This window comes from Notamacropus eugenii, chromosome 3 (genome assembly GCF_028372415.1).
Source record: "Notamacropus eugenii isolate mMacEug1 chromosome 3, mMacEug1.pri_v2, whole genome shotgun sequence".
Classification (NCBI taxonomy): domain Eukaryota; kingdom Metazoa; phylum Chordata; class Mammalia; order Diprotodontia; family Macropodidae; genus Notamacropus; species Notamacropus eugenii.
In genome coordinates, this window is record NC_092874.1 from 185455665 (window position 1) to 185476902 (window position 21238).

At 34.4% G+C, this 21238-nt stretch overlaps 1 protein-coding gene across 2 annotated transcripts in view; it reads right to left on the reverse strand.

Annotated features, from left to right (window-relative positions):
• Positions 1-21238, reverse strand: part of PDE3A (phosphodiesterase 3A) — a 339029-nt gene that overhangs the window by 150481 nt on the left and 167310 nt on the right. Inside the window, exons 1-2 of one of the 2 annotated variants that reach the window (XM_072653575.1) lie at positions 4903-4982; positions 3894-3947 (exon numbers count right to left, since the gene is read on the reverse strand). In XM_072653575.1, the coding sequence (XP_072509676.1) occupies positions 3894-3944 (51 nt within the window). In that variant the 5' untranslated portion in view covers positions 3945-3947; positions 4903-4982. Of the gene's footprint in view, positions 1-3893; positions 3948-4902; positions 4983-21238 lie in introns of those variants that run through there. The other variant, XM_072653574.1, reaches the window with a different exon arrangement.

A 21238-nucleotide genomic window follows, 5' to 3' on the forward strand; every position in this document is an offset into this window, starting at 1 on the left:
GAAGGGAAGGGATGCAAAGGATATTGTGGCCATAGATTCAATAAGACTAGTATAACTCACTGGATTTAGATGTCAGTTCCCAAATTAAGCATTTGAATTGTGCCAAGCATTGTGCTATTTGTTGGAGATATAATGAAAGGCAAAAGATGATCTCTCCTCTTCAGGAGTTTATAGTGTATCGGGGAAGACAAAACAATGTACAAATGAATTTATATACAGGATAAATTGTAAATAATCAATAGAAGGAAGTCATTAGCATTAAGAGGATTGGAAAAGTTTTCCTGCTGAAGCTAAGATTTGAGCTGGGACTTGAAAATACCCAGGGGAGCTAATAAGCTGAGATGAGGTAGGAGAACATCCTAGATATGGGGGACAGCTAGGGGAAATGACTGGATGTGAAGAATCAGAGTTAGTTCTCAGGCTACAAAACTGGGTGACTAGCTAGAAGGATGATTCCTTCAACGGAAATAGGGAAGTTAATAAATAGAATGGACTTCGAAGACAGATGACAAGTTCCTGTTTTGGTTATATTCATTATAACCTTCTCTGTGCCACACCAAATATACAATTACTATGAGTGTTGAGCTACTCATGAAGAAAATCTTCTGAGCTCAAATTAACCAAAGATGTATAAAGCTCTATTAAACTGCATCTAACTAGATTTTACCCATTGTTCTACCTAGCTGGTCAAGTTTTTTTTTTTTAATTCTGATTATGTCATCAGTATTAACTATCCCCTCTAGTTTTATATCATTTGAATATTTGATAAATCTTTGCCATTATTCAAATAAATGATAAGCTTCTTCAACAGCACACTATGGAGTACAAATCCCTTGGGAAGCCCACTAGAGACAGCCTTCTAATTTAATGTGAAATTATTAATGACTATTCTTTGGGTCTGACCATCTAACCAACTTTGACTCAATCCAATTTTATTACTGTGTAGTCCACATAGCTCTATATGTTCCACAAGAATAGACTGAAAGACTTTTTCAAGTTCTTTGATAGAATTTAGCTAAACGCAATCTACAGCATTCATCTCATATACCAATTTTGTAACCTTGCCAAAAAACAAAGTGAGGCTAGGAGGTTAGTCTGGCATGACCTAAATGCAGTAACTTTTGCTGTGGAAAATGGCACAACAAAAACCGCAGGGCTTTGGGGTAAAATGGGTTTAGTAGATCAACACTGACAAATGTAGTCAATCACACACACACACATACACACACACAAAAGATACAAAAAATGACACAAGAAACCACACACACCTAATAAAAATGGTAGCATAGTTTTATACATGTTAAATTGTTTAAAAAATGCACAAATACTATGTTAAACAGTGCTGGTACTGTAACCTTGAACTCCTGTTCAGTCTGTATGATGGTTCCTTTCCATGGACCAGGCTAGCAAAGTCAATGAAGGCAGCCTTGGTAGGGCATGTAGGAGGAATGCCAATGGCAGAAGGTGTGAGTTGGGGTGGAGTGCATGGGTTAAGTCCATTCTTGCTCTGCTTATAGCTCCTACCATGCCCAAAATTATGCAATAAATATGGCACTTTACTTTGAAAAAGACTTGAAGTTACTTGTGGAAGTGGGCTTTACAAGTGGTTCAGTTTTCTGCATTCTCAAAGATTCTTGAAGACACACACAAAAGCAAATGCAAAATTCAAGTTATGTTTGAACTGTTCTTTAATATATAAATTGCACTGGAACTAATTTGTACTTTTCAGAAAAGCATTGCAGTTGAACAGATTATACATGCTACCTCGTTATGATCATCATTTACTTTTCTAGATATTCATTAACTATCTTGGTAATGGTATATTACCTATTTTTTTCTAAGAATCAAAATCAAATTTATTAGACTCTAGCTTGCATATATCATTCTCTTCCCTTTTTTCCCCAAAATTAGGGCCATATTTTCCTTTCTCCTATCCTTGAGACCTTCTCAATTTTATATAAATTTATAGTTTACTGAATAACTCTGAATTCTTAGCTTCTATCTTTCAGTAACAGAGAATGTAGTTCATCTGGGCCAAGTGACTCAAATGCATGTGAGGTAGCTAATGCATTCATGTTCATCTTGGGGTAACAAGACCCCCATTAGTAATTTTTGTTGGTTCCTCCATTGCAATCCAAAGATAATTTTCCTTGACAGAGGAAAGAAAAGAAGAATAAGAACTCAGCATCTATCCTTTACATCATGAGTTCTCTTTAACCTAAGGTTGAGTACTTTTCTTATTCCTTCCTAAAATTTTCATTTATTTCCAGTATAACCAGAGGAGGTCTGGTAAATATTTTAATAACAGACCCCTTGGGGAAAAATGTATGTGGGACACTTCTAAATTTAGTCTGCATTATTAATATTATCTCTATCACTTTTACATCTAGACAAACAACAAATCAGTAAATCAAACCCTGATTTGTAGCATTTGCCAGTTTCCAAGGTGCAAATGCTCATCCTGAAAAATACAATTCAGCACAATCCTGAATATAGTTAAATATCAAAATCAAAACCAAAATGATACTTTTTATTATCCTTAATTTTGTGCTCCCTCCCTCTTTTTCTCCCTCTCTTAAGATTTCATTTTTCTTATTTCTGAGAGTTTCCCATTCCTTCTGGGATGTCTTTCCTGGCATAATTTTAGTTAGTCTATCATTTTGGTAATAAATATCACCAACAAAATGTTTAAAAAGAGAAAATGTCTCTTTTCTTTGCTTAAAACTGAATCCTAGTTATCTTATGCCAAATGCTCATAAAAATAAAATGAAACCTTCATAAAATTTTTCAGATCAGGTTATTAAAAAGCAAAAATATAACACAAAGTTTGTTTTTATTTTTCTTTTGTTTGTTTTTTTCTTCCTGATTAGGATATAAAGAAAAACAGTGAAAATAACCTAGTAAGGTAAAAAGGTTTCTTTTTATGATAATAATAGGGCCCTTTTAATCTCTCTGTTCCATTAATAACTAACCATGGCTTTAGGACAGGCTAATTATTTCAAAGGGTTGTGCATTTGTCTTTTAATATATTTGACCTAAAATGACAAAGAGAGTTTCATAAACTGCTAACAATTGATAAGGTTAATAGAGAAAGTGAGTTTCTACCACTGATCATATAATCCCAGGATAGCAAAGAGAAAAACAAAGAAATAATAGATAAATATCAGAATCTTCATAGTAGAAGCATGCTTTGGGAGTAGCAAAAAAATTGCAAAGAAGTGGTTGCCTATTCATTTTGGGCTAAAAAACTATGGCATATAAACACAATGGATTAAAGAATTCAGAAAAAGATGGGAAAATTTGTATGAATCAATGCAGAGCAAGAGAAAAAGCAGAAACAAGACAACATACATGACAGCAAAAATGTAAATGAGAAAATTAATAGAAAAAAGTCAAAGTTGGAGTGAATGAAAAGCTCATATAATTCCTTATTCATGACAGAGAAGCAAGGAACTATTAGAACAAATTATAATATACACTCTCAAATGTGCACTGTTTCAAATGCATTTGCTGAATTGTCATAAGGAAGGATTCAGTATAGAAAATTACAGGCCTTGAAGTGATTGTGTTATACATTTAAACAGACATCAATACAATGCATTATGTTAGAGAGAGAGAGAAGGTTGGTGATTAGCAACCTAACTATCGTCACTTTCAGTTCAGTTTCACTGACACCTGGATAAGTATGAAATATGGTAATATCCATGGGAGCACCATAACTCTCTTACTAATAATATATTGCAATCTACCACTAGGCATTGTAATGTTTCCTATTTTTTTTTCCTTTCAAACGTAGTTGAAAAAAAGTTAATATCTGAGAATCAGAAAAATTTACCACCTAGAGCTACATTGTTAGGAAAATATAAGGAAAGAAAGAAAAATCAATGACTGACCTGTGACCCTCTGTACCCTCCTCGTTTGTGGTCCCATTCAGAATGTCCCATGAGCTGAAAGAACAAAAGGAGCAGTGTAAATTAAATATTATACAAAATTTCTAAGACTAACTTTTTCTAAATTAATTATCCATCTAATCTTTACAATTCTTAACCAAACAAGGGACAGAGAGGACTAGAAAAGATAAAATAGAAAATTTTGATTAAACAATATTGAAAATCTCTTGTACATACAAAATCAATGTAACTACAATAAAAAGGAAGTCATTTATTGAGAAAATATTGCTATCGATTATCTGATAACTGTTTGGCATCAAAGACATACATATAATTAACAAAAATATTTCAGATCAAATGTATTTCCATTAGATAGGTGGTCAAAGGATAAAGACAAAAAGCTCTCAAAAGAAAAAAAATGAGAACTAGTAACCATTATATGAAAGAATGTTCCAAATAACTAAGAAGAGAAATATAAATCAAAATCACTTCACATGATCAAAACTGGTAAAAATGACGAAAGACAGGAATTCTCAATCTTAGACTAAGGAAAGGCAAAGACACTAATATGATATTGGTGGCATTGTATCTAATCATTTTGGAAAGCAATTTCAAAGTAAGGTAAGAAAATAACCAAAATGTCCATACTCTTTTTACTCATGGATCCCATTACCAGGCATATTTGCAAAAGAGGTCAAAATTAAAAAGAAAGGTCTCAAATATATTAAAATACTTATAGTGGTACTTTCGGAGTGGCAGGGTAGGGAAACTGTCTAAACACATTGTAGAAAGGAATATATAATTGAATATAATGGTTCAGGGAGTAATAACAAATATAAACACTGCTAGAGAAATATGGAAAGACTTATGTAAACTGATACAAAGTGAAGGAGACAGAACCAGAAAAAACTTAAATACACAATTACTATAACATTGTAACTGAAAATAACAATTAAGACTCAATATTCCATAATTATAATGATATAATTTGGTCACAAAGAAGAGAATGTACCTCTTCCTTCTTTGTAGAGAGGCAGGGAGGATAGGGTGAGTGGAAGGAAACTAATATATATGGACCATGGCAAACATTGTTGGATCAGATGTGTTGTATCTTTTCTTTTTATTCTCTCTTACAAGTGACACCTTTCTAGTTGGTGGAAGAGAAATATAGGAAAATATGGATAACATATAAACAGAATATATCAATAACATTTTTGAAATAAAACAATAAATTAACCAACAAAAAATAAGCAAGTAAAAATAAACCTTGGAAATTAAAGAAAACATAGATGAGATGGAAATTTTAAAAATTATGTAAATTATAAACAAACAAAAAAGAAAAGAAAGAAAAAGAATTCTGTAGCATAGCTTTAGTATACAGACTAAATTTATGAATAGAGCAATAACTCCTATACACATGCAGTCAAGGAGTTAGGCATGATCATTTAGAACATGATTTTTTTTCTAAAGATTTATTTAACAAGTTTCACTTAATACAATGCACTTAAAAAGAAATCAAAATACAATGAAAGATTTAAATCAAGGTCTTGGAATTTAATACAAACGCCAAGACCAAATCCTAAAGTATTTTGTTTCAAAATTGTTCTCAACAACTTCAAAAAAATGCTTAAACATATGTGCCTTAGAGGATAGTAAACAAAATAAAGCAGAACCAATACGCCAATTGTTTCACTTTTGTATTGTAGACACAGCTCCCACATTTGTTTTACAAAAAAGCATCTTTCCCAACATGCATCTCAAATGGTATTCCATATAATGTAGCAGAAGAGTAACATTTAACATGACTGAAATTGTTTTAACCTAAATCCTCTTACTATTTAAGTATGCTCCTACAAAGTAACTACCTTGAGAAAAGCTGGAATTGTTTAACAGTTAAAGTCTTTACTCAACTTAGTTGTTACATCCTAGATAAATGTTTTTCTGTGTTCAAGTATACATAACCTGAAGTTTTTAAAACAATACTGATTTCACTTACAGTCAGTACAAATAACAATCTTATATTGCAAAATTATTAAAACTTCATTTTTGTTTTTTTATGTAATTGTTTATTATTTTACACTTAAATGCTAAGAAAAGAAAAATAAAACATTGCCATGTACATAGCAGTCCATGAGATGATTCAATATAAAACAATGAATTTCCATTTCAAAAAAACATATCATAATTGTCACACATTGTTTTCAAAGTTACCCATCTTTGCTTCCTTGTTGGGTTTTTTTTGTTCCCTGCTGTGTACTTTTTACTTTATTTTTCCCTTCCCTCCTTGCCCACTATAAGAATGGTTACAATTAAGCATGGATATATGTGTGTATAAATATAGATAACTATAAATATACACACTCACATATATATATTCACATAGACGCACTCGTGCAATATGCAATACTCCATGAATATGTAAGACCATACCATACTTGCTTCCTTCTATCCTCTGTTTCTCTTGAGGTGGATAGCATCTTCCTGCATATGTCCAAGTCTTTCCATGTTTTTCTAAATAACACCACTCATCATTTCCTACACCACAGAAATATTCCTTTCTGGATTCAAACAACCTCTTTCTTCATGGGACCTTTGAGATTAATTTGGGTATTTATAATAGAATGAGTTGATTGCTCAGTTATTCTTAACACAATACTACTGTTACTAGAATGTTCTCTTGGTTCTGCTCATTTCACTCCATTATTTCACAGTTTTCTAAAACCATTGAGCTCATCCTTTTTTCTAGCAGAGTAATATTGCATCATGAACATATACCACAATTTGTTTAGCCATTTTCACAATTGATAGTCATCTCCACAATTTTCAGTTCTTCACCACTACAAAGAGAGTTGCTATAGATATTTTAGAACATGTAGGTTCTTTTCCATTCTCCCTAATCCTTTTGCAAAACAGACCTAATAGTGGTAATTTCTGGGTCAAAGAGTTTAGGCAGTTTAGTAACTCTTTGGGCATAATTCCAAACCTCTCTCCAAAGTGGTTGGATCAGCTCATAGATCCACCAATAATGAATTAAGGTCCCAATTTTTCCACATACTCTCTAACATTAGTCACTTTCCTCTTTCCTCATTTTAGCTAACCTGACAAATTTAAAATAATATTTCAAGGTTGTTTTAATTTGAATTTCTCAAATCAATAAGAATTTAGAGCATTTTTCATATGACTATAAATTGTTTTGATTTCTTCATTGGAAAACTGCCTGTTTTATCCTTTGATCATTTATGAATTGGGGAATAGAATATGAATTTGATAAAATTAGTGTAAATTGTTATTACTTTGTATAATAAATTTCTGTGGTAAAATGTCCCTAGATGCAATATTACTATGAAACACTTTCCCCTGAATTATTTAGGTACCAATGAAAGAATGTATCACAGACTTTTTTGAAAGTGGGGTGGGGAAATGTTTTCAACCAACTATACCACCATAGTAAATACCTATTTCTGTAAGATAATTAAATCTAATTAATATGAATGGATAATTATAGGGGGAAGCATACCAGTAAAGATTAATGAGGTATGTTACTAGAAAAACAACTTCAGTGCCTCAGGGCTTCCTTAAGAGCCATGAGGAAAGATGTAAGAACCACTCTATGAGGACCTAATGTGCCTGCCGGTGGGAAAAAGGATTTGGGATAGTAGTTGCAAAGTATGCCCTACACTACATAAGCAATTAAAAAGAAATAGAGAAGGACATTCTACCAAACTTTATCATCCAAAAATGTTCTTTGCATCTAAACCAGGAAGAAATAAGGCAGAGAAAGAAAACAGTCAGCTTATGTCACAAATGACATGATATTTAAAAAAAATAAATGTAATTTTAGCCAAAAAGCTACAGAAACATATTTTCTAATATTTTCCATGGTGACCAAATTGTATTTATATGGGGAATTTATGGACCTTTCAACATCAAGAAAACAATTCACATGATTAATCACTCTGATAAGAAAATTAAAGCATGTGATTGTGCCAACTGATGTCACAAAAGCCTTTGATTGTGACAACGTTCTTCACGTTGGAGTACAAGATGGAAAAGAATAATCTACCCTTAATTTAAAAATAGAACAATATTTCTCTAAAACCAAAAGCTATTATTACTTACAATGGAGAAACACTAATCAAAATTGCTAATCATCTCATTAAGTTCAAAGGTAAAGGCTAGAGGATAGGGTTCTGCTTAGAGAACTTAGTAGGAAGGAAATATTTGGGATAGTAGATTATTAGAGTATACAAATTAATAAAAATCTTACACTGCTACAAGGAATGACAGATAAAAACAATTCAGAGAAATGTAGGAAGGCTTAAGACAGGCCTAAGAAACTACAAAATTCTAGTCAAATATAATAGGTCATTTCTTTCTATTAGTGATGTGCATGTTACAAAAGAATAAAGTGTCATGTCTATTGCTCAGAATCATGAAGTTTTGCCTAACCTTGTCTTTGAAGAAAAATATTGCAGATGAACAAAGAGGGAACAGACTGATTTTCCCTTCACAGAACATATGTATTAGTTTCCCTAAGAGGGCTGATTGGAAGTTTATATACATAACTCCTTCCTGTATGTCTCACCTCTCCCATGTCTTACCTTTTAAAGTTTACTTAAAAAGTGTAAACCAGATGCTTTATGAGGGTTTATGAACTTTAAAAATATACATTTTAATAACTGTATTTCAAAATAATTTATTTCCTCTCTAATCCTATGTATTTTATTTTATGTATTTAAACACATTATTCTCAGAAGGGATACACAGGCTTCACCACATTGCCAAAGGGGTCGATCTGAAACACACACACACACACACACACACACACACACACACACACACACGTTATAAAACCCTGTTTTACAGTGGTAAGAGGAAGAATTTATATCCCTTCAAGGAAACATCAATAAATGGAGAAAAAAGTTTCAATGGGGACATTTAAACCTTGTGTAGAGAAACTCCTTCAATGCCAAAAGAAGGGTCACATTTTTAACTTCGCTTACCTTGAGTAGGTTTCTGGTCATACCCTCTACTAGACACATAATTAAGCAAGGGAAAGAAAATATGTTTAATTACATTTGGGAAATTGTAATTGCATTAAGGACTTCACCGGGCATCCCAGCACAAAGACACATCTTTTTTATTTAAAAAAGTCTAAATTATTATTATTATTATTTTCAATTATCAAGTGTTAGTTTTTTCTTTGTTATTGTAAAAAGAGGAAAAGCGGAAGAAAAAAGAAAGAAGGGAAGAAGAGAGGAAAAGAGGAGAAGAAGGAAGAGAGGAAGGAAGGCAAGAAGGGAGGAAGACCTAGAGGAAATTCTTTTCCATGTTTTGTAGATCCTATGGGAAAACATACACAAAATTCAAAGGATGAAAAGCTGTGACTGGCAACACCCACATCAATGACATCACAGCCTGAAGCATGAACTGTAACAATTTCATTATCAGGTTGAAGCATACCAAGGGCCAAATAGCAATATATTTTCACTATGTAATTCCATTAAGAGCTAATATGTATCTACCATATAATTAATTGAAATAATTTAATGTGACAGGATATTTACCTTAAAAGAAAATATCTGATTGTATATATGTGTTAAAGCTGAACAAGACGGATAAAAATGATTTTGAATATCTTTTATAGATAAGCACCTCCTTACCTCTTGTTCCCTAAATTGCTATTTGGCAGTGGCATCACAATTGCCATGCTGTATACTGACCATTTAAGAAATGCAAAATTATTGCACTGAGTATCAGTAATTAAAAAGTAACTAAAGTAATAAACTTTACCAACCTTTATTAAAGTAGAAACTTCTCTGGAAGTCAAACAGCACAAATATTATAACTATAATTAATTATATAGCAGAAAATAGTACTTGATAGTGCCTGAAAAGTAGAGACTTAAAAAGGCTAAAAGCCAAAACTAAAGTAGAGGGAGAATTGGTGTGCAACTTTTTGTTTGCAGATAAATTGTGTACTCAATGCAACCTCTAAATCTGAGATGCAACAGAGAACAAATCGATTTTCTGACACTTGTGCTAATTTTGGTTTGATGATTAATACCAAGAAAAGAGGTTTTCCATCAGTCATCCATACATGGAACCAACAGTTACAGCAAATGGAGAAATTTTGAATGCTGTGGATAAGTCTACTTACCTGGACAGTATGCTTTCCGGGGATATACACATAGGTGATGAGGATAGTGCATACATTGCCAGAACAAGCTCAGTGTTTGGGAGACTTGGAAGGAAAGTATGGGAGAGAAAAGGTATTGGGCTGCCTTCCAAACTGAAGGTCTACAGAGGTTGTGCTGACCTCATTGTTGTATGCCTATGAAGCTTGGACAGTATACCAGCAACATGCCAGGAAATTGAATTGCTTCCATTTGAATTGTCTTAGGAAGATTCATAAAATTATCTGGCAAGATTAAGTTAATGGACACTTTGGTCCTCTCTCGAGCTGAACTGCCAAGCATTCAAACCCTACGGCAGAGAACAGAGAACACAACTCTGATAGGTTAGCCACATTGTTCAAATGCCAAATGTATGTTTGCCTAAAAGACTGTTTTACAAAGAACTCACACAAAGCAAGCTCTCACACAGAGATCAGAAAAGAATTATAAGGACACTCAAGGTCTTTTTGAAGAACTTTACAATCAATTGTGAGACATGAGAGACACTGGCAAGGAATGACTATAAGTAAATTGGGGGTGGGGTGTGTTCATCCTTCATTGCCAAAGAAAACTACGCCATCAGAGAAACAATAACAGGACATGACTTGCACCTGACTTTGTTTTGAGTGAGGGAGGGCTGTGCAGGTCACCAGTCTCACTTCTCCTCCAGAGCCATCTGAATCCAGAGACCAGATATTCATCAGGATGACTGGAGATGACCCAGGATGAGGCAATTGGGGTTAAGTGACTTGCCCAAGGTCACACAGCTAGTGAGTGTCAAGTGTCTGAGTGAGATTTGAACTCAGGTCCTCCTGACTCCTGCTTGGTGCTCTATCCACTGCACCACCTAGCTGCCTATTGGGGTGGGGGTGGGGGGTTAGTGATTAGAGGAAACAATAAGGCTTCATCCAGAACATGACATTTGAGCTACATTTTAAAAGAGTATAGGAAATTTTTGAGTTGGGGATAAGAAGGGAGTACCGTATAAGCATGGCAGACATCTATTACAAAAGCATGGAAATGGGAGATGGAGGATTGTGTCTGTGGAATAGAAAGAAGCTAAATTAGCTAGACTGAAGAGTACAGAAAGGGGAGTCTGAAAACATAAGGAAGGGCTAGGTTGTGAAAGGTTTAAAAAGTTAAAAAAAATTATATTCTATTCTAGAGACAGTAGGAAGCCATTACAGTTGGTCAAGTAGAGGAGTCATATTGTCAGACCCAGACTTCAAGAAAATACTTTGGCAGTAATGAGTAAGTTGGACTAAGGTGGTAACAGAATTGAAACAAGACCAGTTGGGAGTTTGGTACAATAATCTAGGCAAAAAAAATAGTGAGGGCCTAAACTAAGATGATAGTTGTATGAGTAGAGACAAAGGTTGATGCAACAGATATTCTGGTAGTACAAACAGCAAGATTTGGCAAATTATCTGGGTAAGGGAAAATGAGAAATCAAGGATAATAATGAGGTTATGAACCTGAGAGCCTTGAATAATGGTGAGGACTTAGAAATAGGGTAGTCTGGGAAAGACTTTGGGGAGAAACATAAGGAAAATTAAAACTGTGGCAAATAATGCTGTGATTTAAATAATCCCAAACTGCATACAGTTACAAAAGTCTGTATATTTAATGGCAGCAGTATCTTGGCAATGACAAATGGCTGAGTCCTAGAATACCACAATCTAAGAAAAATTACAATTAGAAATAAGCTAAAAGCTAACGATGACTTATGGGAGGCACAAGTAGGTTGTAATATATTAATAATAGTTACTTGGTAATGAGAAACAGAGTAAGAGATATTATCAATGACACACAAGCCTGGGAAAGGCTAGACATGTAAGAATGAGAAACAATAGATTAACAGACCAAGGGTAACATTGGTAACACCTAAATATTAAGAAAACCAGAGGATTTCTAAATCAGTGTACTGAGCTTGTATAGATAACACAGTCAAGAATCCTTAGATTGACTAATATTCATTCAACAACACAAAACATGTGAAACAACACATCAAAAAGTTCCAAATAAGAAAGTTTACTGACATTGATTTATTTATATTAGAAGGTTCATAATCTCAAAAACAGCCAAATGAAATGTTTTTTTAAGTAAAAGGATAGGAACTAGACCTGTGATCTCATTGGTACAGGGAAGTCCCAGGTGAGGAAACTCCCTCTACCAATGAAGGTTGATCATCACTCAAAAACGTGTATCCTTAGAAAACTGCCCATACACGAAGAGTACTGAGGAGTTAAATTGCTCGTCAAATCAAGGCAAGGTTTGAACTCGAGTGTTCTTGGCTCTAGGGTCAACTCTCCACTCACTACCTCCTGCTGCTTCTTATAGAGATCTAAACAGAATTGCATAATGATATTTTCTAATAAACATGATTTCACATTTTCTCATCTATAAAAAATGGGGAAATAATGGCAACTAATTCCCAGAGTTATTGTGTGAAGATCATATGAGATGACATACACAAAGCCATTAGCATGAACCTGACACAGAGTAGGCACTTGATAAGTACTTGCTTATAAGATGATAATTGTATTTACTTCATAACAGAATACTATTAAAAGTTTTATTGATTTTTTTTAAACATTAGTGTAACTTAGCCTCCTCTCAATAACCAAAGTTTTTATGAATTACCATTCACATTTTACAGCATCACAAGCCTTGATTCAAAGTGAAATACACTTATCCCATAGCCATTCCATCACCACTCCCTTCAGGACAGCAAATATATTCACTTGAGTGCTTAGCTATTAATAACTGCTTGCTATAAAGATATTTTTGAAATATATTACAGAAGAGACTTAGGATATAAACCATTTTCCACAAATGGGGGAAAATACTTCCAGGGATTTGAAATAATTTTCTTTTACAGGAAATCCCTTTTCCCTTCTCAGATCCAGGTGAAAGAATACTTGATATACAGTAATCTTCCTTCTTGGAGAAGAGATGTGCATCCCAAAAAAACAACAGTATTCGATTTCAGTTAATTTAAAATGTGACCATTTGAAATTTGTAACTTTCTTGCCACTATCCAAGGCCTAGTTATCCTTATGGAATAAGTTCCTTTTCTTAATAAAATTCTACACCATAGCCTTTGGCTCATAGTATGTTATACTGGACTCACTTCCAAGGAAAACAAAATTGTTGCCAAACATGGGATTAAAAAAAAAGTTCATGGGATAAACAGAAATTTTGTGATGGAAACATAAAAAGGCTTTATCCAAGCACAAATATTTTAATAATACTATGATAAATTTATATAATTAAAGTATACTTCTGTAGGTAGAACTATTGTCCTACCATGATTTTAAAACAATATTCATTGTAGCTTTTGTTTTTATTTGTTTTTGGTGGGCTAATGGTTAGAAGACTGGACTTGGCTAAGACCTGAGTTAAAAACCTGCCTCAGATACTGTGTGACCTGGAAGAAGTCATGTGAGCTATTTCCTCATCTGTAAAGTAGGGATAATGATAGTTCCTCCTTCACAGGATGTTTTGAAGATCAAGCACCATGATTTCTGTGAAGTGTTATAGAAACATCTGATGTCCAATCATTTCAGTCATGTCCAAGTCTTCATGACCCCATTTGGGGTTTTCTTGACAAAAATACTAGAGTAGTTTTTCACTTCCTACTCCAGATCATTTTACAGATGAAGTAACTTAGGCAAACAGAATTAAGTGACTTGTCCAGGGTCACACAGCTGGTAAGTGTCTGAGGTCAGATTTGAATTTGAGTCTTTCTGACTCTAGGCCCAGGATTCTACCCACTGTGCCACCTAGCTGCCTGGCTGTGTGTGTATATGTCAGTTACCATTACCACCATCATCATCAAATCTTTGCAGTCTGTTGTATCTAAAAGAAATTAGGATTTTGAGGTTTTAAGGAAGAATTTCTAAATAGCTAAGAGTAAAGATGATTTTACATTTAAGTAAGAACACCAATGAGAAGTGAAATTGAAATAAAAATAGTATCAATAAATCATCATTGGACATAATGATTTTGAAAATTTAAATGACAATGTCCTCTGGTGTGCTCCTCAATATTCCCTTTAAAGACCAAAGTATTACTAAAAGCAGGATAAAGCACCAGGCCATATAACATCACCAAATTAATACTGGTGTTGAAGAGATGAGGCTTTTGCTACAAGGAGTGGTTTGGGATCCTTTCCAGGAACTGCATAGTTTTCCAAAAGAATTCCAACATGACTTTCCTCCTGCTCAGTTTTTAATCCAGTTCACTGAATTTAATACAAACCATATATTCTAGCCTCATAATAACACATCAGGGCTTTCAAAAGAAATTTTCTCCCAAAAGATAAGCAAATCGTAGATGTTGATTACAGAATATCAATCTTGAAATTTTAAATGTAGTGTTCTTTGTTCGGCTAAAAACTCTACTTTTGAAAAATAAATCAGTTCTAAAGGTAAACTGAGTCTGAACATGTACTAAGCAGGACACCAAAAGTCCAACAAGAGACGAGACCATTGCAAAGATGCTGTAAAGAAGTAAAAGAATCCTAAGACCTCACAGCATAGGGGAAGTTTTCCATGTCCAAAGATAAGTACTAAAGAATTATGTAGATATAGTGCAGGGAAAAAAGAAAAGTCATTCACATACTGAGAGTTCAATTATAGGTGGATGCTGGGGAAAGGAAAATGTGTGGAGATATCTCTGTGTGCTTAGGAGTTTAATGTTATATAATCCTTAAAAGAATACACTTAAGTTGAATTGGAATATTCTTTTTTACTGCCCTCTATCCTTGGGTAAGGACACTAAGTGGCTGTGGTAGGACCAGTGTTTTCCCTGATACTGCTCCTTTGCTTCCAACTACAACATGAGGAGTCTTTACCTAAAAGAAGATAAAGCTACTCCAAGACCTCTTTGGCTTATTCCATGATCACCCCAGTTTTTATACAGTTTCCTTTTCCACCTCCACATTAGCCAACAAGAGTAAGGCCTATAACACATCTGCCCTTGGATCTTTATTGACTCAGCTTCCTGGTCATCTAAAGGCATTAAAAATTCCCCGCCACATAGAGTATAGGCCCTTCAGATTTGGTGGATTTCTGAAGCCAATATAAGTAACCATCCTTAACCCTGCTGACCAGATGGATTTCCATATGGAAATAAGGGTATTTGTATCCAAAAAAGCTAAGAGTCATTGAATCCTTGTGGTATACAGCTGTTATTTTGGTGGGAAGTAGGCCTACTTGTTCTAATTGTTCAGTGACCTGGGATTACCTCATTTTATGCCAACATCACACTAGAAGGGTGCTGGCATTAAAACCTTACCCCTGACAGTGACAAATAAAACTATATAAAGTGCCCACATCCTAAACTGTCCAAATTACTATGAAGGCCTAGAAATTATAATTACAAGACTGGGAGATGTGAAGAATTAATCCTCAGAGCTAAAGCAGCCTCATTTGTAAAATGAGGCAATTGAACTACATTCCCTTCAGTGTCTCTTTCAGTTGTAAAAAGTCATCAATTCTAATATGACACTGAATATCTAACAGCATGTTCATGAATTTTCTTACTTCTCAGATACTTTGCCACCTAGGACCACAGATTGTCAAAAAGACACTTGCAATCATAAACTCATATTCGAATTAAATATTTAAAAGAATCTTCCACTCTGCCAAATTCTTACTCCAATACCTCATTGAGGCACAGTGATTGGAATGACCCTGGTTCTCAAAGACTATGCTGGTAGAGCACAAGCTCTGGAAGATTCTACCATACTGGAAAAGCTTAGAGTAGGGTCCTAGTGACAAGTGATGCTTCTATCCAAAGCAAAGCCTAACGAAAAGACACAAGATTTTTAGATGACCTCAGATACTCAAAAGGGCAGCTAGATAATACAGTGGATAGACCAATGGCTCTAAAGTCAGAAATATCTGAGTTCAAATATGGCCTCAGATACTTACTGGAAGTGTTACTCTGTCTACCTCAGTTACCTTGGTTATAAAATGGGAATAATCACAGTTCCTATCTCCAAGGGTTGTTGCAAAGATCAAAAGATAAAAATTTGCAAAGTACTTAGCATAGCACCTGGCATATAGCAAACATTATATAAATGCTTATTCCCTCCCCCATTTCCCTCCAATGATTGATATCTATATGAATGTTCCTTCCAGAAATGCAGATCACAACCCGTTCATGCCCTCCCTTTCTGTGCAACTCTTATCTATATCCCCCCAACAAATTCATCATAAGAGGTTCATCCATCATACTAGAGAATTATCTGTCTTTCTCTTGATGTGGTGAGGATATTAGAGTAATACTTAGGGTTCTTCATTTTTTTCTCCTGCACTCTCCATAAAATAAACCCATATTTTTAACCATACAGTTCCCTGATGGGATCCTTTACTACAGTTCTTCTAAGTCTCTTGCTAGAAATATGCTGCTGCCTGCCCATATCCACCAACTACTTCTCAAATGACTTCTAAGGAATATTCATTTTAAATTCTTTGAAGACTTCAATGTCATACAACTTGCAAAATAATTGACACTAGTAAAATTCTAGTATTTAAAATAACCACCTTTTTCTGGAAGAAGTTTAGGGTCATTAAAGAATCTTAAATTCTGGGTCCAACAAATTTTCTATTATAATTCCTACTTTAGATATACAAAGATGGACAAGCTATACAGGACAAAGGATCAAAAATCAAAGTAGATTATCACCATTTCCCTATGAAAAACTTTAAATCATGGAAGCATTCTCCACCCCAAAGAGGCCAAAATCTAGAAACCTCCTAAGCTAACAAACAGCTATCAAGTGAAGAACTATTTTTAAAAATCTACATACTAAAATAAGTAATATTTTGCTTAAGAATAATTAAGCACAATCAATTTTATTGCCTGAAACATCACATAAGCAAATATTCTTGAGTATTGAACATGATCATTAAAAATGTTAACCTTCTGGTGTAGTGTGTTCATCCTTTGTTGCTGAAGACCATGCCATCAGAGAAATGATGACATGACTTGCACTTGACTTTGTTTTGAGTGAGGGAGGGCTATGCAGCTCATCAGCCTCACTTCTCCTCCAGAGCCATCTCACTTCAGTGACCAGATATTCATCAGGATGACCGTAGGTGATTCAGGATGAGGCAATTGGGGTTAAATGACTTGCCCAAGGTCACACAGCTAGTGAGTGTCAAGTGTCTGAGGTAAGATTTGAACTCAGGTCCTCCTGACTCCTGCACTGGTGCTCTATCCACTGTACCACCTAGCTGCCCTAACAAAAGGAATAATTGTGAATGTGAGTTATAGAAGAGGAAAGAAAAGAAATTACTGAGGGCATCCAAAACAAGTAAGGTTAGAAGTGATGAAATAAAACTAAGAGAAGAAAATCAAAGCTAGTTCACAAGATATTACAGAAGCCTGACCGTGTACAAAACTTAGCCTGGAGTATACCTCTGAATGAATACACAGAGGGAACTATGCTTCTTGGAAGGAATGTGAACAAGGCAGTATAAAATGTCTTTTCATCCTCTGGCTTACAATTCTGGTTTATTATATAAAATCTTCACATGAAGTACAAACATAAACTAGAGATCTGCCAGTATTTAAAATATCTTGACCTTTAAAAAAAAACCATAACAACAGCTAGCATAGAAGATGGATATATTCAGTGTGTACAAATGAAAAAAGACTGAGGACAGAGGAAGTACTTGATTGGTTTTAGGAAAAACAAAATATTTGTGATTCATATGCATAATTTCTTTTAATGGAATTATGAATTCTAATTCAAAATATGAGGAGGAAAATATATGAAAGTGAAATTTCATATAAATCTAATATCTTCTATATCTCTGTTTTATTTCTGTATTTTAATATATTTTATTAATGTTCTTTGTTTTGCATCTGTCACCAAAAAAAATTAAAGTAAAATCCCTAACAAAAAAATTTAGGGTCATTCAAAAGTTTAATTTGCATATTTGCATGTTCTTTCCCTAGGAAAAAAATCTGAAAATGTATTCACTGATAACTCATACCTCAAAATCAGCTCACATGGGCATCTGTGAAATTTCCAGTTCTTTGCCACCTTGTGGTATATGATTGTGATGGAATACTACTGTGCTATCAGAAATGATGACCTCAATGATCTTAAAAAAACCATGGAGAGACTTATATGAAATAATGAAGAGTGAAATGAGAAGAACCAAGAGAACATCATATACCATAACAGCAATATTGTTTTAAGAATGACTGAGAGAATAAGTCATTTTGATGATTATAAATACCCAAATTAACCATAACAGTCATATAAAAAAAGATGCTATCTGCATCCAGAGAAAGAACTGACAACTAGAAGTTATGTATAGAATAATTTTACAAATTCACACACACACACACACACACACATATTTCTAATGGTAGACATCTTTATAGGGGAGTGGAGAAAGGAAAGAAAACATGGAGAAAAAAGAAATTTATGTGATGACTTTATTGTATATTTAAAAAAGAATATCAAGTTATACATGATAGGTTTGCAGTTTCATGTGCAATCATCTTTTTTATCATATTATGTTATGGAAATGCATGTTTTATTCCAGAACCAAAAAATAAATAAAATTTTTGAAAATAAAAAAAAACCCAAATCAAATAACTCCTTTTTAATCTCTTTTTTTTTAATCGCCCAGTGAGAGGAATTGGGGGTGGGGGAAGGAACAATTCATTAATTGCCACTATGTGCCAGGTACTGTGCTAAATACTTTGTGATTACTGTTTGATTTAATCCTCATAAAGAAGCTGAGAGGTAGATGGTACTATTATTCCCATTTTATAGTTGAGGAAACTGAAGCAGAAAGAGGTTAAGTGACTTGGCCAAGGGTCACATAGGAAATAAATATAAGAGATTGGATTTGAACTCATATATTCCAGGCTCAGTGCTCTATCCACTGTGCCATCTAGCTGCCCCATATACAAATACATATCACACATTGTTATATTTGCTCTGTTCAAGTTTGTACTGAATCCCTGAAAAAACTGTTGATGACTACTCATAAAAAAAATTGAATGTTGCCCTTTGCAATATATATATATATATTAAAGATTTATGCTAAGCAGGGATAATTATACTTGTTTTCCAATTTTACTGCTGAAATATGAGACACCAAAAAAAAAAAAATGCTCTATCACTTCAAAGAAATGTTAAGTGACTCTTCTTACCTAGGCAATCAATATTGTTTTTACATATTTAAAGGAGGCAGAGAATGTTCAGGAGAGTTCCCTAACAGATGCTAACAGTTCTTAGCATGTGCTCTATCACTATGCCCTCTAGAGTTATAGGCAGTAGTTAACTGACTTGCCCTATCTGTCTGAATGACCCCTTGCTTTGGGACCTCATGGCCTATTAGGACTTTCTATTCACCCTGAAACTGAATCCTCCTATTTGTGTTGGCTCAACAAATCTGAATGGGAGCACTATGAAAGCAGGCACTTTCTTGATTTTCTTTTTGTTTCTCCAGTATTTAGTACATATTAAGTGTTTGATAATTATTTTCATTTGTTCATTTATTTCTCAATCAACCTAATGAGGCTGCAAGGAATGTTCCATTGTTGGGATGCTTCTGATTACCTCCCAATAGAGAATATGTGCATGGATACAAACAACTAATGACTCATTGCTAATACTGAGGAAGATGGACTCTTGTCAGAGAATGTAATCTTCCTGGGAATTAATGAAAGTAATTCTCTCATCCCCTTCTCCCTTGTCTCCTTTCCCTCCTGTCTCTCCCACTACGAAACAGGCATGTGGGTACCCGAAGTATATCCCAAATGTGGAGATTTCCTCATCAATGATGAATTTCTCTGTTTAGATACAGCACACACCTTGGAGAAGGACAAGCATTCTCTTAGCATCTGCATAGGATCAATTCTACTTGAAGAGCAAAGTTGTGAGTCATTCAAACAATACAGGTCTTTTGGTAGAGTATCCCCCAAAGTGATTTTATATTTCTTCTGGAAGGAATCTAAATATTGGTCAAACATCCCACTCCTGTGATGGACTCTATAGGACACTGTGAGAGAGCTAGAGATCCACTACATATGTCAAAAAGTTGCTCTCCTCCTAGTAATCCCAAGTTCAGATCCCTTTCAAAGGGAGCTGATAGGCTGTTTGAGAGTCATATGCATTTCTACACCTGTTTAGAAAGGCTCTTTTGAGTCTTTTTCATATTTTGCCTTTTCTGTGGAGTGAAAGAAAGGCTGAATTATTCATATACACTATGTTCCTGAGTGCAGATATGTGAACTGGGATCCAGTTACCCATATTTGGGGAAAATTAAATTCAAGCCAAATGTAAGCCATATTAAGAGATTTTCTTGGAGTATGTTCAGAAGGGGGCAATGAGCCAAAGTAAGAAAATTATATTTAAGGGTCAGCCCACAAGATCAGATCAAGTCTGTGTGAGCCCACAGTCCTTAGGCAAGGGAGTGATATTCAGTCAAACATATGTCTTGGGGGCTTGTCTATTATGTAAGGATTTGATTTCGAATCAGTTTCAAGTATACCATTCTGTTTGGTAACCCCTCTTCCATCTTTGGAGTTCATCCATGTTTATTTTGGCATTCAGAGGTCTAGAGATATAAAGAGACTTCAAAGTCCACTTAGTACAACATGCTCATTTTACAAATGAAGAAAATGAGCCATACGCAGTAGTTAAGTGACTTGCCCAAACATAAAGGTAGTAAGCATCAGAAGTGGGATTTAATTGACTCCTCATTTGATTCTAAAGCTGATATTCTCTTTCCACAGTATCATGCTGTTTTCTTTTTTTTTTTTTTTTTTTTTGAGATATTTGCACGTATACAGACTGTTATCTTTCTGGACTCAAAGTCAATTGGAAGAGGATTGTTCGATGGCCTACAAATCATAAGAGCTTTCTCCTTTTTTGATGGTTTTATTTTTTTTAACCTGAGGGTAAAGAATTAACTTCCAATCTACCCTCAATTCACAAATCTCTGTTGGGAGAGTACACATACATTTGAGAATAATCTTTCCTCTCTCAGGTGAGAAGTTTCCCTTACATCACCATGCTCATTTTTTCCTTTCCTAATTATTTTTGGGTTGGGAAACCCCTTAAAAGAAACCAAGGCAGACATTTCTAATGCTTAGAAATCTGTTTATGGAGAGGAAGTGGGGAGAGAAAAGG